General features: G+C 33.8%; 2 protein-coding genes across 2 annotated transcripts; one reads left to right on the top strand and one right to left on the bottom strand.

The window, feature by feature from the left end:
• Window positions 1–1,888: 1,888 nt before the first annotated feature.
• LOC131035157 (gibberellic acid methyltransferase 2-like) lies at window positions 1,889–3,239 on the bottom strand. The gene is made up of 4 exons (XM_059214671.1): window positions 3,054–3,239; window positions 2,710–3,009; window positions 2,353–2,631; window positions 1,889–2,260 (listed from the first exon to the last, which is right to left on the bottom strand). Exons 1-4 carry the CDS (start codon window positions 3,237–3,239, stop codon window positions 1,889–1,891), a joined length of 1,137 nt encoding a protein of 378 aa, XP_059070654.1.
• Window positions 3,240–10,221: 6,982 nt separating this feature from the next.
• Window positions 10,222–11,676, top strand: LOC131035156 (indole-3-acetate O-methyltransferase 1-like). The gene is made up of 3 exons (XM_057966803.2): window positions 10,222–10,752; window positions 10,830–11,111; window positions 11,203–11,676. Exons 1-3 carry the CDS (start codon window positions 10,222–10,224, stop codon window positions 11,572–11,574), a joined length of 1,185 nt encoding a protein of 394 aa, XP_057822786.2. The 3' UTR covers window positions 11,575–11,676.
• The last annotated feature ends 8,556 nt before the right edge of the window (window positions 11,677–20,232 follow it).

Here is a 20,232-nt window from a genome sequence, read left to right on the forward strand (position 1 = left end):
AATGTATTCATATATAAACGATTACTCATTTAATTTAAAATAGAAATTGAATGATAATTGATGCTAATTAAGATTACATAATAAGTTAATTGTATTAATGTAATATATGATTAATCAAGTCCAAGGGGTTGAGCTCAACTGGTTAAAACACTGGGTTCTCATTGTGGAGACCCAAGTTCAATTCCCAATAGGGACATCTAAAGTGGAATTCTAAGCTATGGCTCTTGGCCTTCCATAGAATGGGGAAGGTCTTGGGTCAAACCTAATCAATCATAATAATAATTGAAAATATTGTGGCTATGGCCTATTACCTATAAAATAGAAAAAATATGATTAATCAATTTTATTTCACATTTTTATATAGGATTAAGATGTATTATTAAAAAAATATTTATTTAATATTGGTTAACAATTGAATTACAATCAATTTTATATAGTTTTGATGCTCATGAAGTGAAACCCTCCCCCAAGGATAAAACCCACATTTCTTCCTCTAACCCTGATGTGCAGTTTGTTTCTGACACAGAGATGGATGAGGATGACAGTGGTACTGCCATGGATTGGCATGACATTAAGGATTCAAAGGACCTTGAGTATAGAACAAAGAAGGAAGGGGAGCTTATGGTGACCCCAAGAACTAACAGTAGCAAGAAAACCAATCCTCCTAGGTGGGCAGCAAGTAAGTTCAAATCTACTAGCAAGAAAATGTAAGATCTGGAGGTCCACATCAAAAAGAAAATGAAATCAACCAAGTCATGTGGGTCCAAAGACTTGGACCACATGATTAGGCTGGATATCCCCATCAATGTGGATAATGAGAAACAGGGGAATATGAATAAGGAGAATGAAGATGAGAAAAAGGAGGAGAAGGTGTTGGAAAACCTATTTTTGGAGGTCACTCGAAGTTAGAAAAACTACTAGAAGTGGGTGGATAAGGAAATTGGAACCCTGAAAGATGGGATTAAGGGAATTATTGAAACTTTCACGGATTCCCTTGGGCCTAATAAAACTGAGAAGATCATGAGCATGATCCAAAAGATATATCAGGATGTTGAAACTATGAAGATCTTCCACAAGCCTATAGGAGTATGTGAATGATATCAAGGAAAGCTTGAATAATCTAGTGGAAACTAGCAGGGAGGCGATGAATAATAGTGCTGATGGTTTGGAGAAAATCAATTCCATGATGGCCGACTATAGAACTAGACCCATCGCCAGTTATCCTCCCTTGGGGGAAAACATAAAAAAGAATGCTTCGGAGGGCGGCTAGTGTGCTGCTGGAGGGAAGACTAGTTTGGATCCCTGCACTAGGACCAGGAGTTGGAGCCAGGACCAGGGAATCTCCAGATTCATCATGGAGGATTTGGAGAAAATCAACAAGAAGATTATTTAGAAGAATACTGAATTGGTGCACTTTCTTAGTTGAGTGCTTTGTCCTGTTTTCTTTTTGGCTCTGTTTTTTTTGTTCTTTGGCTTTCAGTCTGTGTGAGGTGTTTCCCTTGTTTCGCTTAGAGTTAATGTCTTTTTGGCCGTTGGCTGTTGGCCTTGGTCTGTAAAACTCTGGGTTTCAGATCCTTGTAAAACCTGTTTATCTTTATCAAAAACAATTGAATTACAATCAATGCTAATTAAGACTCGAAAATAAATAAATTATATTAATGGAATACGTGAACAATGGATAGATATTTTCAAATAAGACTAAGTAGTCGTAAAGGAAAAGAGCTATTCATTTATAAATGAATTATGTACGACGAAATGACTTTTTGCCAACATATACTTGGCAACCACAATATTACGTGTAAAACTGTATACTTGGCAACCATAGTGGATGGAAATAGATTACAAAAGCAAAAGTGGGAGAAATTTAAGAATTCAAAACAGGGTATCTTCATTTTCTAATGAGAGCAGCTACAATGCAGGAAATAAATCTGGAAGGATGGAGAACACCCTTCTCCAACATTTGAGTGGACTTCCTTTCCATTCTCTCAAACAGTGCATTGCAACCCTCCACTCCAATTGAGTGCTCCACAAGGCTTCCCACAAAGCTCCTCACCAACCTCGCCTTTTTCTTCCCAAAACTTTCCACATCACTCACCCATCCCTCATATTCTCTTTCTCCCATACAACAAACTCCACTGCACACTTCCAACTTCACAATCTCGAACGCACCAGACGCTTCAACGGCCTCTCTCATTTCGTGAGCGTTGGGGAAATACCATGGCAGATTGAAACTGTCTCTCGTCTCGGCCTTGACAATTCCCTATTAAAAAACAGCAACAACTTTCAATATTCTGAAAATCATATCGATCTCTAATTTGGATTCCCATCTATAAAGAAATTCATATCGATTACCTCTGAAATAAGGTCGTCCCAAGCAGCTTCGAAGTCAGGTCCACAGTATTCACCCTCTGACGTGACTTGCTGCTCTGCACTCACTCCATTGGGACGCCCCATTGCGCATATAAACATCACACCACCCTTTGACTTTTCTTCTCCTCGCCATCGAAAGAATCCACGCAGATCTTTCTGTGACTGCTCTGCATATGCTCTCACTACCTGTGCTCTGCCTCCATTAATCCAAATCTTTCCTCTCTTGTACACACACGACTCATTCCCTACGTCTTCGGGAATCTACAATAACAACAAACTGGTTCAGAACAATAGAAAGACTAAGAAATCAGGACAGAGACTTTCTCTCACTTGAATTACCTGAGAAAGCCAATGCAATGCCATAATAGAGAAGCATATGTGGATGGTGCCATGGGTAGACAGGGCCTGGTAGAAGCTTCCGGGCACTCCCGCCGCCATGTAATCGGGCTTCAACGAGTTCAACAGCATGAACAAACCGTTAAAATCGGTACAAGGCAGGTCATTGAAAAACACCTGCAGCTGAGGAACCGTCAGACCTCGCTTAGAGCACAGCTTTTTTATGGTCGTCACCACAAAATCCACCTCAGAAACGGTGTTCATTCCGTTGGCGCAGCCAAGTCTGCAATTCGCAATATACCGCTGGAATTTTCAACGGGGAGAGATTGAAGTAGGCTGTGGAAGACAGGCTGCGTGGATTCGAAGGCAGAGCTCCGTCTGCTGGAGTTTTGAGCGTAGCTACTCTCGCCGCTACCCGAACTCATGTGCAGCACTTTGCTTAGATTATTTTCGCCATTCACAACTATCCCATTATTTGAGCTGGCCGATTTAATTTCTTCTTTGGCCATGGTTAGCAAGCTTCCAATTTCCATGATTAAACTCCTCTGTGCAAAGGCAATGAGGATTAGCGATTATAAAAAATAGAGTGTATTAGAAAGCGGATGCGTGTAATGAAGGATTGAAGCAGAGCTATATTTGTATTTATAGATATAAAAGGCAGTTCCATGCCTTCTCTGAATGGTTTGCTTAGCGCAATCCTTCGGAGTGTGAGATTAATCGTGGGCCCAATAATGTAATTATCGGTCCGACCCAATCACGTCCCAATCCAAATTAGGTGATATGATTATGCCATATATGGAAATCTATGCATATTTTTGTAAAGAAGGCATAGTGGATTCGTATATCACGCTGGTTCTTCGGTGGAACTCGGGGCCACTGTGATCTATTAATATTAATAGAAATGCAAGGGTTGATATCACACCGACAGTGGGTTAAAAGCTTTTTTGAGCTCAAACATCTTCATTCGCCATCGGAAGTTTAGGCCAATTTAAAATTAGAGTTCATAAATATTCTATAAAAAAGAAATATGTAAGTAGAGATCGAACCAGAGTTCATATAAATTTATTAAAGATCGAACATAGTTTTGTGCTTTGCGCGTTACAACTCGCAGCCCACCGACACTGGCCCATTCAGTGAACGAATAAAGGAATGTTCACGTATGTCTAAAGAATGGGCTATATAATAACATCTGCACGGCAGTGACTAAGGTATCATATTATAACATCTCTCAATTTTGTAAAGAATTAATTTTCGTTTTCCTGATGACCAAATTTGAAGACGACCATAGCTCTTCCGACATTAGAGACAAGCTATTAAAATAATGTGACGCTTGACCTAGTTGTTGTGGATGATGATCAACCATTAAAGCCAAAAGTTGATGAAAATACGAGGAAACAAGCTTATATGGATTTTTATTAAGTAGATATTATATAGTAATGGGTGGGTCTCCTTCCAGGATAGCCGTGTGGGTCGACAAACACATTTCTTATCTCAACACACTTCTCCTAGCTAATCGACCTACTTTGATACTATTTGATGCGGTTAAGATTGGGGTCTTATCAAATTACTCAATCTTATATTCTTTATATATCATCCAGTCTACACTGACACAAATTTTGAAATATATATTTATTTCAATTTTAATATTTATATTCATTTACAAAATCTATAGAAAACAATTACTTATATGAAAGATTTCAAAAACAATTTTAATTTTTATAAGATTTTCTAGACATCTCCTTCCTACAAGAATTTAAATCCTCACACCTTCACACCTTAGTTTTTCATATTTGGAAATTTGATTTTTTTGTTCATCCTAGATGTCTAATGGTTGCCTTATGGTTGCCTTGAACACCTACAACAAACTTGTTGAGTTTATTTTCTTTTCTTTTATTCTTCCTCTCTTGGCTAGTTGAGTTCCTACACATTTCTTTCATTCTATCCTTTATAGCTAACTACAAATTCTTTCTTCAAATGCTACTTATTAACAGCATTGAAGGATATATTTTATATAGGTTAAAAGCCTTGTGAGGCACCAATAAGTGGCACCCAAACATTCTCTCTCACTTTCCTCAACTTGACCTCTAAAATTCTCTTAAAACAATGAAATAAAACATAATTTTTTCTTCTACAACGTGGTATCAAAGTTGTTGTACCATATCCAATACTTCAATTTTGTAGATATCATTTATAAATGGATAAAATCATAAACCAGATCATTCTCATGCACCCAAATTTAAAAATTGAAGAGTCATTAACTATTTTCTAAAATAACACCAACTTGTTCTTTCATAAATTGAAATAATAAGATAAGAATAGAATGCTAAAGGTCACTTTACTTATGCACACTTCCCTAAGCATCTAGTTTGAGTAAATTTATTTTATTTTATTTTAAAATTATACTTTACCATGCCAATAGACTTTTATAACACGTCAATTTCCTTGAAAGTGTGCAAATAACCACATTTTTTTAGACTGGAAGAATCCGGTAGCCTCTTATAAACTACAGTGCACCGGTTAAACTTTTTAATGTGATTGGTGATGCTAGCATGACACATCCTTTGCTAATGCAAGTTGGAGTGAGAGAGGACCTCATGACCTTGTGCTTTACTATAGGAAGCTCTCACTAATTGAATTAGACCACCAACCCACAGTATAATCACATTAAATAGCCTAGTTGGTTTTTATTTTTGAAATGGAAGCCAAGTCTTGATAAATTAATATTCTTGTGCTTACAAAACCCCACAAGATGCTCTTGAATCTCAAATATACACTAAAGATATATATGGAAAGTAACATGAAAATAAAGTTTTATTTTCATGACACGATATTGCGTCTGAGTCTAAATGAGCTTGTATTAGATCACATAATATAGTGTAATGATAATTTGATTGTCATTTTTTGTGAATTACTAGAGTGTTTGTGATTGACAATAAAGTTTCTATTATGGATGTTTGTTAGTATAAGTGAAAATTTTACTAGAGTATATTGTTGATAAAGATTTCTGAGTTTGTTGATAGATATTTGTGAGTTTTTTTATAGGAATTGAATGTTATTAAAATGATTTCTTCATAAATTTTACCTTCAATATCCTTCAATTTTTTACATGAATGCCTCCTTTTTTTCATTTATTGCTTATATCTCTTATGAAATGAGTGTTGTTATCTCCAACAAATTCTATTACCTATAGAAGGGAAATACATTTTATCATTAATATTGATTATGAATTCTAAGGTAATCCCATAATAGTTTGTCATTTTCGTGTGTTGGCGTAAAAGAATAAGTTCAAGGTGATATAATATGCAAGACATTTTTTAATGAAGGTATTTAAAGGACCTAACAATAATGGTAATATCTTCATGAACTTAAATCAAGGTGGGAATCTTTGAATGAAGACATTTTTTGGTGCTACCACAATAACATGTCTCACTTATGGGACATCCCAATTCTTGCTTGAAATCACATATAAAAAATATTAGTGACTTGAGCATTGAGGGGTCTCATCTAAAGGTGTATAATTGAAGGGAGTTGTATTAGACTCCCTTAGATAAAATCCTCTTGGATAGATCCCCATATTCTTAAATAAAACCCAAGTGATAAGGCATTTATATTTCTATAAAAATACCCCCAAAAAAATCTTTTGCTTCATCTTTTGGGTATCAAACGAAGTAATAAAAAAATCCCATTTTGTAAGTATATAGTCCTTAGTATAAGCTTTGCAAAATGTTTAATTTTTAAATATATTTAATTTGATTATTATATTTAATTTTTATTTTCTAATGAATATAAGTTATTTGTTGAACATTAAGGTCTCTATTCCACACACATGGAAAGATAAAAAATAGAAAAGAAATCTTTGCACTAGGTACAAATATCCTTGTTTGAAAAAAAAGGGAGTTAAATTGGATATATATATATATATATATATATATATATATATATATATATATATATATATATTCGCATGTTATAGAATAAATCTATATCTAAGTTATAATCAATTCAAGTTATTTTTATGTTTAAATGGGGAAAAGGGGAAGAATGAAAATAAATTTAAGTTAATTTTTTTTAGAAAAGGTCTTTTGGTTGGGAATGTGTATACTTGATTTGATCGATAGATTAAATATTTAACAAATGAATTAACTGTTGAATATTGAATATTATTTAGTTGAAATTTGATAAATTATATTTATGAATAAGAAATTTTAAATAAGGAAAATATAGAGTAGAAAAATATAACAAAAGGAGAAAAAGTTAATTGTTTTGTTTTAACATTATTCATTTTTCAAAAAGAATTTTCTCCCAAAACCCTCTTTAGTAAAATTTGGGAATATTTTTTAAATGACACTAATTTGAATTGGAAAGAAGTGAAGTTTTTATGGGATGGGATAGGAAATGGAGTGTGCATGTTTTGGGTTTTGTCTCTCTCCCCTTCACTTTTGGAAATTTTCAAATTCATTCATATTTATCGTGCCTTCAAAATGGTGGTAATATTCTCTTTCTCCTTGCTTTTCTTATGTTGTTGAATAATAACATCATTTCTTAAATACTAATTTTAAAATCAACACAAATAGTCATTCATTAGAAAGAGAGTTGTGATATACTTTTTCTATTAAAAAATAAAATATTTGGATAGTGATCTCACAATAGTGTGTCCAATATTTTGGTCTAAGTGGAATGCTGAAATCAATATCTTTAATTAAATTCTAGTTTTTTTTCACTTATTAATAGGAAAATTATTAAGAATTTAAAATATTTTGAAACAATAATTTTTGAGATTATGTATGTAGATTTTAAATATTTTCTAAATTTAAACAATAATTTAGTTTAAAAATTTCTTTTTAGTAACTTTTCTAATACTTTATAGTATGTTTAATGACATGTTTATTTTATATTTCATAATTTCTTTAGAATGAAGATAAATTTATAATTTATTAAATGTGAATAATTAGCATTGATATTAGGGCATTAATATTTTAATAGTTTTTGTTATATATTTTATTTAATATTAATTGTTTAATTTCTATTAATTATTATTTATAGTAGCCTTAATGTAAAATGTATATTTTTTATACACCATTTCTTTTTAATCAAGGAGATAAATATGGAGCCTACAATTGTTATTTTAAAAAAAAAATTCATGTGCATTGAATAAAGACCTTTATTTTTAGTAAATTTTTTTATATTCACTACCAAATATAAAAAAATAATAACATATATTAGAAAGTATACTTTAAAAAAAAATACTTATAAGGTTACAATCTTGCAAAATATCATGTTATGATGACCCTTTTCGATGGTCAAACCATTTTTTCAAAAAAAAAAGGAACTCTATGATGCCATTAAAAAATACTTCTAAATATAAATGTCTTTGTTCATGGGTATTGCTTTCATTTGAAGGTTCCTTGAAGAAAGGATTTTGTACATGAAACATTTAAAAATAAAAAAAATATCTTCAAACAAATGTGCCCAATTTCATTAGAAGGCCATGAAGACATTACCATGGACACAAGATCCTATGAATACCTTCGTTCAAAGGTATCTTGCATCTTATTCAACCTTAGGATCATTCTTTTGCCTCAACCCACAACTAGGAAACATTATTGTGGGATTGCCTTATAATTCATAATTATTATTAATGATAAAATATATTACCTTTCTATAAGTGTTATAAAAGTGATGTGTTTGTTTGAGATAATGACGGTTTATATATGAGAGATATTTAGGACATGAGTAAAGGAGGTGTTCATAAAAAATTGAAGGATAATGAAGTTGATTTTTTGGAAAAAAATTGCTTTAATAAAATTCAATCCCTTAGCAAACTCACAAATCCTTATCATTAAAACACTCCATTTAAATTTCACCATTAAAAATAATTACTAACAAACAACCAAAAAAATTAAATTACTATCATGATATTTTATCATAACACAAAAAAAAAATGATAATTAAAAAATCATTACACTATAATATGCGATTTTACTTCAATATTTATTTTCCACTCTTCAATTCTACAATATTTGATTTCACTTCAATATTTTTCTTTTACTCCTCAATTCTTTGTCCACTACTATCTCAAATGCTCATGCTCAAGACAATAGAGCTTGGTTCTTAAGAAAAAAATGAAATCCATTTTTCATTCTATATAACTAAAAAAAACACCATCTGAATTCAGACATGTCACTTTGATCTTCAACATATTTAAATTGTACTCTTTATCTACTAACTTGACCAGCTAAAAGCTTAATTAAAACAAAAAAGGATTATCGACCAATTTCTTTTGAAAATTTCTCTGTAAGTAAACTCGTGACAACCCTAAAGGTGGTGGTGCTAGGTGATTGAAAAAAAATAGCATATAAAACGACGAGATTAAATCAATGATATACTATGGTCATATTTTACATAGCTTAAAGTGGGATCTTTTTTTATTATGGTCATATTTTCGTCAAGATTCTCTCCTCATTTCCAAGAATTTTCCTTGTAATGCTTTCAGATTCGACATGTGCTCGGAAGGGCAGAGGAAAGACCCTGAAGTTGGGCATACATATATTCCATCTACCCGTACGGCAGATCTTCACTGCCATAACAATAATCCTTTTGTTCTCCAAAGTTGTGCTTTATGAGAATGGCATTTATCTTTTACAGATTTTGAGTCAGTTGGCAATGAAGGACAAGTGCATTTGTCGACCCACACGGCTATCTGGGAAGGAGACCCTGCCATTACTATATGAATAAAAAATAATATGATCCTTGACAATAACACACAAACGTGTAAACGGGTGTCAAGTTAGAATTTTATATGAAAACTGCCGTGCCCGCGATGTTATTATACATGCTATTATTTAGACTTACGTAAACATTCCACTTTTCGTTCATTGAATGAGGCGAGTGTCGGTGGACTACGAGTTGTAATGCACAAAGCATAGAACAATGTTCGATCTTCAATTATTTATTTCCTAAAACTTAGATGAACTCTGGTTCCTTTTTTAATCACATATTCGTTTCCTTACAATATACCTGAACTCTAATTTTAAATTGGCCTCAACTTCCAATGGCATGAATGAAGATGTTTGAGTTCAAAAAACTCTACCCCACTGTCGGTCTGATCTCAACCCTTGCGTAATATTAATTGGATTTCTAATATTAATATATGACAGTGGCCCCAAATTCCACCCAAGTACCAGCGTGATATGCAAATCCACTCTACCTCCTTTTAAAAAAATATGCTACAGTGGATTTCCATATATGGCATAATCATATCACCTAATTTGGATTGGGATGTGATTGGGTTGGACCGAGAATTTTCACTCCTGTGTCGAAAGGCCCACAGCGAACCACGTACCCCAAAGGGTTGCGTTAAACAAACCATTCAGAGAAGGCAGTGAGACTGGGATTATTATCTATAAATACAAATCTAGCTCTGCCTCTATCCTTCACTACACATCTATGCTTTCGATTACACTCTATTTTTATAATCCCTAATCCTCATTGTCTTTGCACAGAGGAATTTAAGTCATGGCAATTGGAAGCTTGCCAAACTTGGCCAAAGGGGAATTTAAATCAGCCAGCTCGAATAATGAGATAGTCGTGAATGGCGAAAATAATCTGAGCAAAGTGCTGCACATGAGTTCAGGTAGCGGTGAGAGTAGCTATGCTCAAAATTCGAGCAGGCAGAGCTCTGTCTTCAAATCCATGCAGCAGGCCTTCCACCGCCTAATTCAGTCTCTCCCCGTTGAAAATTCAAGCGGTTTATTGCGAATTGCAGACTTGGGCTGCGCCACTGGAATGAACACCGTTTCTGAGGTGGATTTTGTGGTGACGACAATAAAAAAGCTGTGCTCTAAGCGAGGTGTGTCGGTTCCTCAGCTGCAAGTGTTTTTCAACGACCTGCCTTGTAACGATTTTAACGGTTTGTTCATGCTGTTAAACTCGTCGAAGCCCGATTACATGGCGGCGGGAGTGCCTAGAAGCTTCTACCAAGCCCTGTTTCCCCATGACAGTATTGACATATGCTTCTCTATTATGGCATTACATTGGCTTTCGCAGGTAATTCAAGTGGGAGAAAGTCTCTGACGTGATTTCTCTGGGTTTTCATGTTCTGAGCCAGTTTTCTGTTATTGCAGGTTCCCGAAGGCGTAGGGAATGAGGGGTCCTGTCTGTACAACAAAGGAAATGTTTGGATTAATGGAGGCGGAGCACAAGTGGCGAGAGCATATGCAGAGCAGTCGCAGAAAGATCTGCGTGGATTCTTTCGATGGCGAGGAGAAGAAATGGCGAAGGGTGGTGTGATGTTCATATGTGCAATGGGGCGTCCCAATGGAGTGAGTGCAGAGCAGCAAGTCACGTCAGAGGGTGAATACTGCGGACCTGACTTCGAAGCAGCTTGGGACGACCTTATCTCAGAGGTAATCGATATAAATTTCTTTATAGATGGGAATCCAAATTTGAGATCAATATGATTATCAGAATATTGAAATTTGTTGCTGTTTTTAATAGGGAATTGTCAAGGCTGAGACCAGAGACAGTTTCAATCTGCCATGGTATTTCCCCAACGCCGATGAAATGAAAGAGGCCGTTGAAGCGTCTGGTGCGTTCGAGATTGTGAAGTTGGAAGTGTGCAGTGGAGTTTGTTGTATGGCAGAAAGAGAATATGAGGAATGGGTGAGTGATGTGGAATGTTTTGGGAAGAAGAAGGCGAGGCTGGTGAGGAGCTTTGTGGGAAGCCTTGTGGAAGACGCAATTGGAGTGGAGAATTGCAATGCACTGTTTGAGAGAATGGAAAGGAGGTCCAGTGAAATGTTGGAGAAAGGTCTCCTCCATCCTTCCAGATATGTTTCCTGTATTGTAGCTGCTCTCGTTAGAAAATAAACTCACCCTGTTTTCAATTCTTAAATTCCTCCCACTTCCGTTTTGTAATCTGTTTGCATCCAGTAAAGTAAAATTAATCTTCAGGGTGCATGTTCGACTGTACAGTTGTAGACGCAAAATTGTGGTTGTGAAGTATATGTTGGCTATACGTCCTTTCACTGTACATAATTCATTTATAAACGAGTAGCCTTTTTTTCATGAGTACGTCTTATTCTTATGTGAAAATATCGAACATCACACTAACACAGTTAATTTATCATTTAATCTTAATTAAGATGAATTGTCAGTTAATATTTATGATAAACTAAATAAATAGTCTTTTTTCATGAATACATCTTAGTCTTACATATATGAAAATGTGGAATATGTTGAACACTACCGGAAGCTAAGAGTGGGGTGAATCAACTTTTAGAAAATATTATCAAATTAAAGTGATTCTATCTTCATCATTCATCTATATCAATGAGCTGAAAGTAAATGACAGTAACGAAAAAAACATCCAAACAATAATACCTGATTTTTACGTGGAAAACTCAAATTGGGAAACACTGCAGTGAGAAATAAACTCACAATGTGCAGTAATAGTTTTACAATAGACAAGGATTCCTGCCAAAGAAAGCTTATGGCTTTGGACATGCAGACAGAGGCGCACAACCTTAGACACGATACAAAAGAGAGACTTGCTTAGCTGAAGATCACTTCTTCAAGGCAAGATACAAAACGGATCTCATGAAGCAATAGGAATAATAGATTGAACTCTATACAAAAAGCATCTATTAGAATGCAGATAACAGTTCTCTAATTATACTCATCTGTCTGCTTTGTACACCTCCAAACCTATGCTCTTACTCACTTCACATCTATTGGTCATTTATTTTGCTCTATGTATCCATCTCTTATTCATGCAATCACACCACTTCATCTTCTTTCATTGTTCATCTCTAACATAACCAATCTACACAATATATACCAATCAGATCCAAGAAAAACCAATGTTAGGTTGGCCAAAAGAGTATGTAATGTGTTTATAGCATCGACCCAAAAATATATTATCTGGAAGGTAAAAAGGATGTGTACCAAGTTGGCACTCCTTCCAATCAATATCAAAAACAATTTACATCCAACCGCCCAAACCAAAAAGCATGAACCGGTACAAAACCTTTTTCTACACAACACACTGTTTCATCCAAACCAAAAACAAATAAAACGGTTCATCCAAGAGAACCATGACATCTGTCTTATCAAAATAGCAAATTATAACCTCTTGAGACATATCTAGTACAAATACTTATTCCGGTCTGTGATAAGTTTTTCCAAGGCAATCAACGGAAGTACTTCCGGGCTAGGTGAAGAATACCAATCTTTTGGAAACATACTGAAACATCATTTCATATCTTCTCATCATCACAATGTGAACTTGTAAATAATTCCATATCATAATATCAAGTGAACAAACATTTGAACCACCAACAGTACATCAACTGAGCCTATCCAAAATCCAGTTCACCAATAACAATCGGGGCAATATGAGATTGACAAAGGTCTGACATGAATGACAACAATGACATCCATATGCATAACAATCTCCCCCTTTGTCATTGATGGCAAAACAAAAAGATATTCTCTCTCCCACTAACAATATTTCCCTCCCTTTGACAATAGTGACAAAGGGTATTTACACCTTTAAAAGTTAGAACATACAAAACCAAAATGACAACCTTCTTCAACATAATAATTAAGAAACGATAAATGCCAATCAAACATTTCTAGGCTAGATGTCCTTATATTGATTCTTCAAACCAATAACCGATGAGTTCTAAGCATGCACAATAGTAGATAGGATCTTGTTCCTAGTTTCACAATCAACACATAAATTTATTGCAACATCAAAGATATCAACATTAAACACGCTTTGTTCAGCGTTTTCTGCTTTAGCCAACAATTTGAGAAATAGGAACAACCATAATTCCATGACATGTATTAGTCTTTTCTTTGCTTTTATCTCATGGCTAATTGAGAATGAAGATCCTGAGCCTTAGCTCTCATGGCACCATTTTCATCTTTGTAAATATTGAAGGATAGGGCCAACTCATAAGTTGAGACTCAATGGAGTCTATCTCATCTTTGAATTGCTTCGTAGCCATAGGCTACCTTGGATAGTATTTGTATAGTTGATATGTAGTGTCCAACATCTTCTTGAAATTAATCAAATTTAATTTGAGATCATGGTGTGCCTTCAGGCACCTTTAATCAGTCATTTTCTCTGATACATTACGTTCAGTGAAAGGTTCACTAGATTCACTTTCTTCTCTAGTGACAGTGGCCATCCTCTCAATCAACCATTCTATCAATATCTCTAGGAAAACATCAACAACATTCAAAGGAACAAGATTGTTCCAAAGAAAATATGTAGCATAAGCCTTCTTAGTAGTGTCCTGATCATAGATGGAACAATGAGATACAACTTACCAACTCTTTTCAAACCATCGGGCTTTGAGAGCATCTTAAGAGCTCTATTTTCATCAAATGTATATTCAGGGAAGGCAATCAACAACTCCATAACTAAAGCAAATACACATACACAAACATTTATCAACATTATGTCAACAATAATATTGAAGATGGGTAAAATAGGTTTTGAAGGGACTTAAAACCTTGTAGAAACAAATTTTGTTGGGATCTAAAACCTGATTACAAAATATAAAATACATACTAATAATAGCCAATCAATAGCTAAGCTACAATAGAGAAAAATAAACTAAACATGAAATTCCACACTATAGCATCCAAATGCAAGAGCCACTGAGCAGATTAACTCAAAAAGAAAATAAAAATGGGTTTGAAAGGCTCCCATAACCTTGACAATGGGTTTTGAAAAGGCTCCAATAACCTTCAAAGGTTTTCAAGTTATGATTACATTGTATCAAATTAATTGACTGAGTTTTTAGTAAATAATTGCTTGGTGATCAAATCTGTAAGATGAATCATATATAAGAGCATAAATGTATGTAAGAATGCACACACACATATTTGTGTGCATTATTTCTCTCCCAATTCTAAGGGTTATATTAAGGTTCATATTTCCAATATCTATGTTTGAATGTATTTTGAGTTCACTATGCACACATGATGATATTTAAAAATTTGAGTTCATTAAATATTATTTTCGAGAATGATTATATTAATTTGTTTTCAATATTTAGCTTGAGAAAGAGATGTTTGAGCATAACAACCATAGAAGTTTTATATCAATTATATTTATAAATTGTCAACCAAAGTAATGCAAAATTACTACTTGCATTGTTAGTTCACCATGTATAAAGATGCAAATTAATTAGACATCATGGATAGCTAGATGGTATCCAAAAAATTATGATATATTATTTGCATTGGCACCCAACTCTAGTTCTCAAATTGCTTGATGACCTTAGAATTTGCCTTGATATACTATTATCATGAATAGTAAGGTCACATTCAGTAGGAAGGTGTCTAGGGGATCGATGAAATATGGTTGGAGAAAAAACACCCGGATGATGCTCTCCCTATTGTAGTGAACACTAAAGACTTAGATTATTAGAGACAAAATTATATTTGATTAAACATGACCTTTTATTGATTATTGTAACTCCCCATTGTAATATTATTTGATAACATCATATTGTACTATTAATAAAGATCCATATCTCCTCATTTAGATGAGATGTAAAATGCATTTGAAACATTAAATATTGAATTATTCTATATGTCATCATGTCATCATTAAAGAAAAATGGAAATGACTATTTTGTTATTTCTATGGACATAAATAAAAATTGAAATACTTATGTCCCCTTTGTTGAGTATAGTTACTCGTTTATCTCCTTTAATGCAATCAAAATGAAACTAATGTACTGTATACAACAAAAAATATGGTAATTTCACTTTTCGTGTTGTTTTTGGCTTTGGGTCTGTGTGGGGTTTGTCCCCTATTTTGCTTATGTTTAATGTCTATTTGGCTGCTGGCCTTGGTTTGTAAAACTTTGGGTTTCGGGTCCTTGTAAAACCTGTTTATCTTTATCAAAAACAAAAAATATGGTAATTTTATTAGTGGACTACTTATATTTGTTACACATGGTATAAGAGCATGGTTCTAATACTAGCGCCTATGATCCTACAATGTATAAGTTGTTAGTACAATAACTCTTTGAGCATATTGAATGCAATGAATCAAATGATAGGAGAAAGAAAGTATAAGGAAGCAAAGTAAAAATATAATCAAAATTGGGAAAACCATGAGTTATTTAGGAGAAGCATGACCCTCCAACTTTGAGAGCATTGTTGAAACACTTAAGTGCATTAAACTAGAGAGGAAGAAATAAGTTGAACAACCAAAAGCTATTGAAGAAAAAATGAAACTATCAATGGTTCACAACTAGCCCTTAGGGCATGCTCTAACCATGCCAAAGTTAAGTAAAGTGAAAATTGAGGGGTACCTATGTGTACATCCATCCTCTAAATTTATATTGATAGATTTTAATAGTGAGGAGGAATTAAAAAATATTCCCCTCCCAAATAGTGGTATATAATAATCAGAAAAACTTTATAAAAATTAGGATGTATAACCTAGTATTATGAATATATATCTCCCTTTTATGTCTTAGAAAAGTGGACTCGATTCATATATGATTCCTCATGTACACGAGACAAAAAAAATAAATTATTTTTGTTGGAGTAAATCCTTAGGATTATTGATTTTATTAATATAGAATAACTAATTAAAATTATTATGACTAGGGAGTTGTCCTCGTATCGCAAGAGTTGTAGGTTGTGCACCTCCGGGTGGAGGTCTCGGGGTTGAAACCCCTGAGCCTCACACTGTGTCGTCCAAGCTGGGTGGTATGGTGATGTGGAGGTTTATCTTTCCCCCCGATGACTGTGACTGTCTGTAGGTCCCCCATCCTGAAAAAACATCTTCTCTACCCTGCTAGTACCAACAGACCAATCTAGTAGCACGTACCACGAGGAAGGCCTAGCATAGATGTAGGGTAAAGTTTGATGTCAGCTCTTACTGTCAACAACTTGATTGATGGTTTGTCTTTGTTCGTTGGCCAATGAAAATGACGGCTAATGCTCTCAAGCCATACAAGTGCTTCATCGAGGATGCCTTGGCTCACAACATGGAGATGAGATCCTCCCATGTGATCTCACTAGTTAATAGCTCTAGTTGAAAGCACTTGCCATTAAAAATAAATAAAAATATTATGACCTACCAGGTGAATCATGGTGCATACTGGAATAAATCTTGTTGGGTTAGGATGACTTAAGGAAACAATTAGAAAATCAATTGGCTAAATTTAGATCAAACATTAACCATTTTGAATTAAATAAAAGAAATACTAGGATCCCTTGTGGAGGACGTGAGAGGGGAAAAGGGTCCTAAGAATGAGGAAGAAGATCCAAGCCATGGAAATTCCAACCCTAGAATACATCCACATGGTGGATGAATAAGAATATTGAATTAGGATTGAGTTACTTAAGGGTAATATGTTATCAATTTGTTGCTATTTTTAGATAAAGGTTGTTACCTTAGTTTTATTTCAACTAAAATCTTAGTGATTTATAGGACCTTTAAAAATGAGATATGATGATGACTGAACACTAAGTGAAACTCAGTAAGCTATTAAAAGATTTAGGATCAATAATTTCATAATAGAAATGCATGCATATATTTTTGGTTTGGTTGATGTTCATAGTGGACAATAACCATGTACTATGCATTTGAGAAGGGTATTAAACAAGAGAAAAAGATAAAGTTGGTCTCAACATATTGAGATAAGACTAGAAAGAATTCCGGTTGGACCCAATCATCACCTTCATTCTAATAGAAGGGTTGGGACCAAGAATCTAAATCTAAAGAAAATGGAAAGGAATCCAAAAATAATATAAATAACTCCAATAATGGAAATAAGAACAAATATTTCAAGAAGAGATAAAATTTTAGTAATGACCCACTTAAAGAGAAGAAAGGACCTCTTTGAGGATGTTTCAATTGTGATAGAGATCATTACACAAACCAATTCCCAAAAAATATCTAGTGAAATATACACCAAGATAAATCCTCGCCTTCCTAGTAATTATATTTCGAATAAAGGATTCAAATAGTAGTAGATAAATGCCAAGCTAAGTAGACGCTAAGTATTAGGTGACTCCTATTGAAGTTGTAGGTACAAATTTTTAGTTTACCAGTTTCTATTCTAATAGACATAAGTGCAACATAATTTTGCATCATGTATTGTTTTAAATATAATCCCAATAATATCTAGTTATATGGATAAGTCCTAGACTATAGATTATGTTTAACTAGTTTAGATCTTAGGTAGAACAATATTCACTTAAAGCTAGAGAAACCATACCCAATTTTTTAATAGAGACCAAATTAGACATGACCCTATTAGGATCCTATGATGTCATTGTAGGGATGAACTAGCTATGGCATTATAGGGATAAAGTAGGCTATTATAAGAAAAAAATTGAATATTTATATGACCTTGGAAATCCAACCGCAATTCGAGGATTTAAGCATGAGGTCAAGGTTAGACAACTCTCTACTATGAAATGGAAAATAGCTAGAAGAAAAGGATACCAAATGTCTATAGCTAAAATGAATCAGTTTCCAAAATAAAATGAGTTAATCTATTTTGATGGCTACCACTTCTATAAATCATGAATATTGAATGAAGATAGTAAGGGAAAAATAGAGGAGCCTAGAGAAATGTCTATCTAGGACCACCCCTTCCTTTGTGATTACCAAGACATGTTTCCCTTAAGGGATACATCAATGAACACAACAACTAACAAAGAAGCCTATATTTACTCCTTTAATATGTCAACATGTTACTATGTTAATGTCTTAAGAAAAATAAAGATCCATATCAAGGATAAGAACCTTTGTCACCAAGGAGATATCCTTTCCAAGAATACATGCATCAAAGCTCAGAAGAAGTTCCTTATAATGAATATAAATCTTAAAACAAGGAAGATATTATTATAAAAGAAGTATCTTGCAACAAGGGTAAAGGGATCCTCATTAAGGTTACATAAATACTATAAATGCAAAGAGAGAGGAGAGAGATCTTTTTGTAAATATATCTACCTCCACAATAAGATCCTCAAACAGAGATAGAATTTTCAACTCTAAGAGGGGAAGGGATCATTAAAAAGAATAAACACCTCCCCAAGATCTAAGAGACATAATTCTTGATGAATCATGCATATTCCCAAGAAAGGAGGAGAACCTCATGAAGCACTTACAATTCTATGCAAAGGATATATTTATATACAATAAATATATCAACGAAGGGAAAGTGGATCCTTATTAAAGACACATTTTTAAACCACTCTTTCCCCATGGTGTATAGAGAAGAGTAATCATAATATCGACTATTATTTTTCTCCTTAAGTATGATTACACATGAAATTGTACCGCAATGAATAGCAATGAGGCCCCAAAAGGTAAGATACAAATGTCACATAGTGAGGACCAAAAAACAAAAAATTATGTTATCAAACTACTTAAGAAACTAGATAAAAAATGAGTTGAATTTTAGTTGTTATAGGAGTGTACACTTATGCATGAGTTGTCTAACTTATCTCTTAAAGGATCTACAATTTTTTAGTGGTATAACCATACATGTGATAGTAAGAAGAAAAGAATAAATTTATGTGGTCACCTTCTCGAGTTTCATAATATTTTAAATGTGGAAGACATATCAAATGGTTGCTTAGTGGTCTTAATAAGATTTGTTCTTCTCTACATAAAGGAAATTGGTTAGGTACTATGCCAATATCATGTGATTGAAAGTGTCTTTGTATATTTGGAGGTACTGAAAGATGGGGTAGAGGGAAATGAGTAGTACAAAATCTTATGCCTTATCTATGCTAATGAGGTGTGGAATCTATAGGGATGTTAATTCATTATTCCATATGTCCAAGACCATGTCCATTATCCTTATTTAAAAAATATTTCAAAAGCAACATTGTAATGTGTATGCAACTCTAATGGGGAAGGAATTTCATCATAAACCTCATTAAAATTAGTTGTGTAAGCATATTTATAATAAGTAAAAGGATGAGTAGGTTAATACTGATTTATCCTTGTGGAAGTATTTACATATTTATTAGTATCATTTATGTCCAAGTGGGAGGTATTTCTAGTAAGGGATTCCTCTTTCATTAGATTATTGTTATGAGCGTCACAACTATTTTCATATTTCATTGTCTCTTCTCTGCTTAATATAATATTAGGAAGCACGTCATTAAGTAAGCGTATGACGTTATGTTTCAATGAAATTTATTGATAAGGTAGTCTCTAGGAGAGTAATACACATCTACGCCCATTAATGTGTTAAGATTTGGATTGTCAATGTCTAAAGCATGATACTCTTGCACCAAGATATTCTATTTGGGGAGGTAAGTTTTGGGAGAAGAATCATCATAATTATTTAATACTTCATCTTCAAGAGATATCATTGAGAGAAGTTTTACTAATATCCACTTCTTGCATCATAATATCCTCATAAATTAGAGAATCTTTGGGAGAGAGATAAGAATAGTTCATCAAGGCTTCATTTTTAGAAGGGAGAGCATTGGGATGGATAGAAGGTAATAATGTGTTATTAA

Source organism: Cryptomeria japonica, chromosome 11 (assembly GCF_030272615.1).
Source record: "Cryptomeria japonica chromosome 11, Sugi_1.0, whole genome shotgun sequence".
In the NCBI taxonomy this organism is placed as follows: Eukaryota; Viridiplantae; Streptophyta; class Pinopsida; order Cupressales; family Cupressaceae; genus Cryptomeria; species Cryptomeria japonica.

What these genes read in the sequence shown, in the direction of transcription:
- LOC131035157 (XM_059214671.1), bottom strand. Translation starts at nt 3,239, where the DNA reads ATGGAAATTGGAAGCTTGCTAACCATGGCCAAAGAAGAAATTAAATCG. An exon ending in CCTTCGAATCCACGCAGCCT is followed by an intron (nt 3,010 to 3,053) that starts GTCTTCCACAGC and finishes TGAAAATTCCAG; the next exon opens with CGGTATATTGCGAATTGCAG. An exon ending in GGGACGACCTTATTTCAGAG is followed by an intron (nt 2,261 to 2,352) that starts GTAATCGATATG and finishes GTTTTTTAATAG; the next exon opens with GGAATTGTCAAGGCCGAGAC.
- LOC131035156 (XM_057966803.2), top strand. Translation starts at nt 10,222, where the DNA reads ATGGCAATTGGAAGCTTGCCAAACTTGGCCAAAGGGGAATTTAAATCA. An exon ending in CATTACATTGGCTTTCGCAG is followed by an intron (nt 10,753 to 10,829) that starts GTAATTCAAGTG and finishes CTGTTATTGCAG; the next exon opens with GTTCCCGAAGGCGTAGGGAA. An exon ending in GGGACGACCTTATCTCAGAG is followed by an intron (nt 11,112 to 11,202) that starts GTAATCGATATA and finishes TGTTTTTAATAG; the next exon opens with GGAATTGTCAAGGCTGAGAC.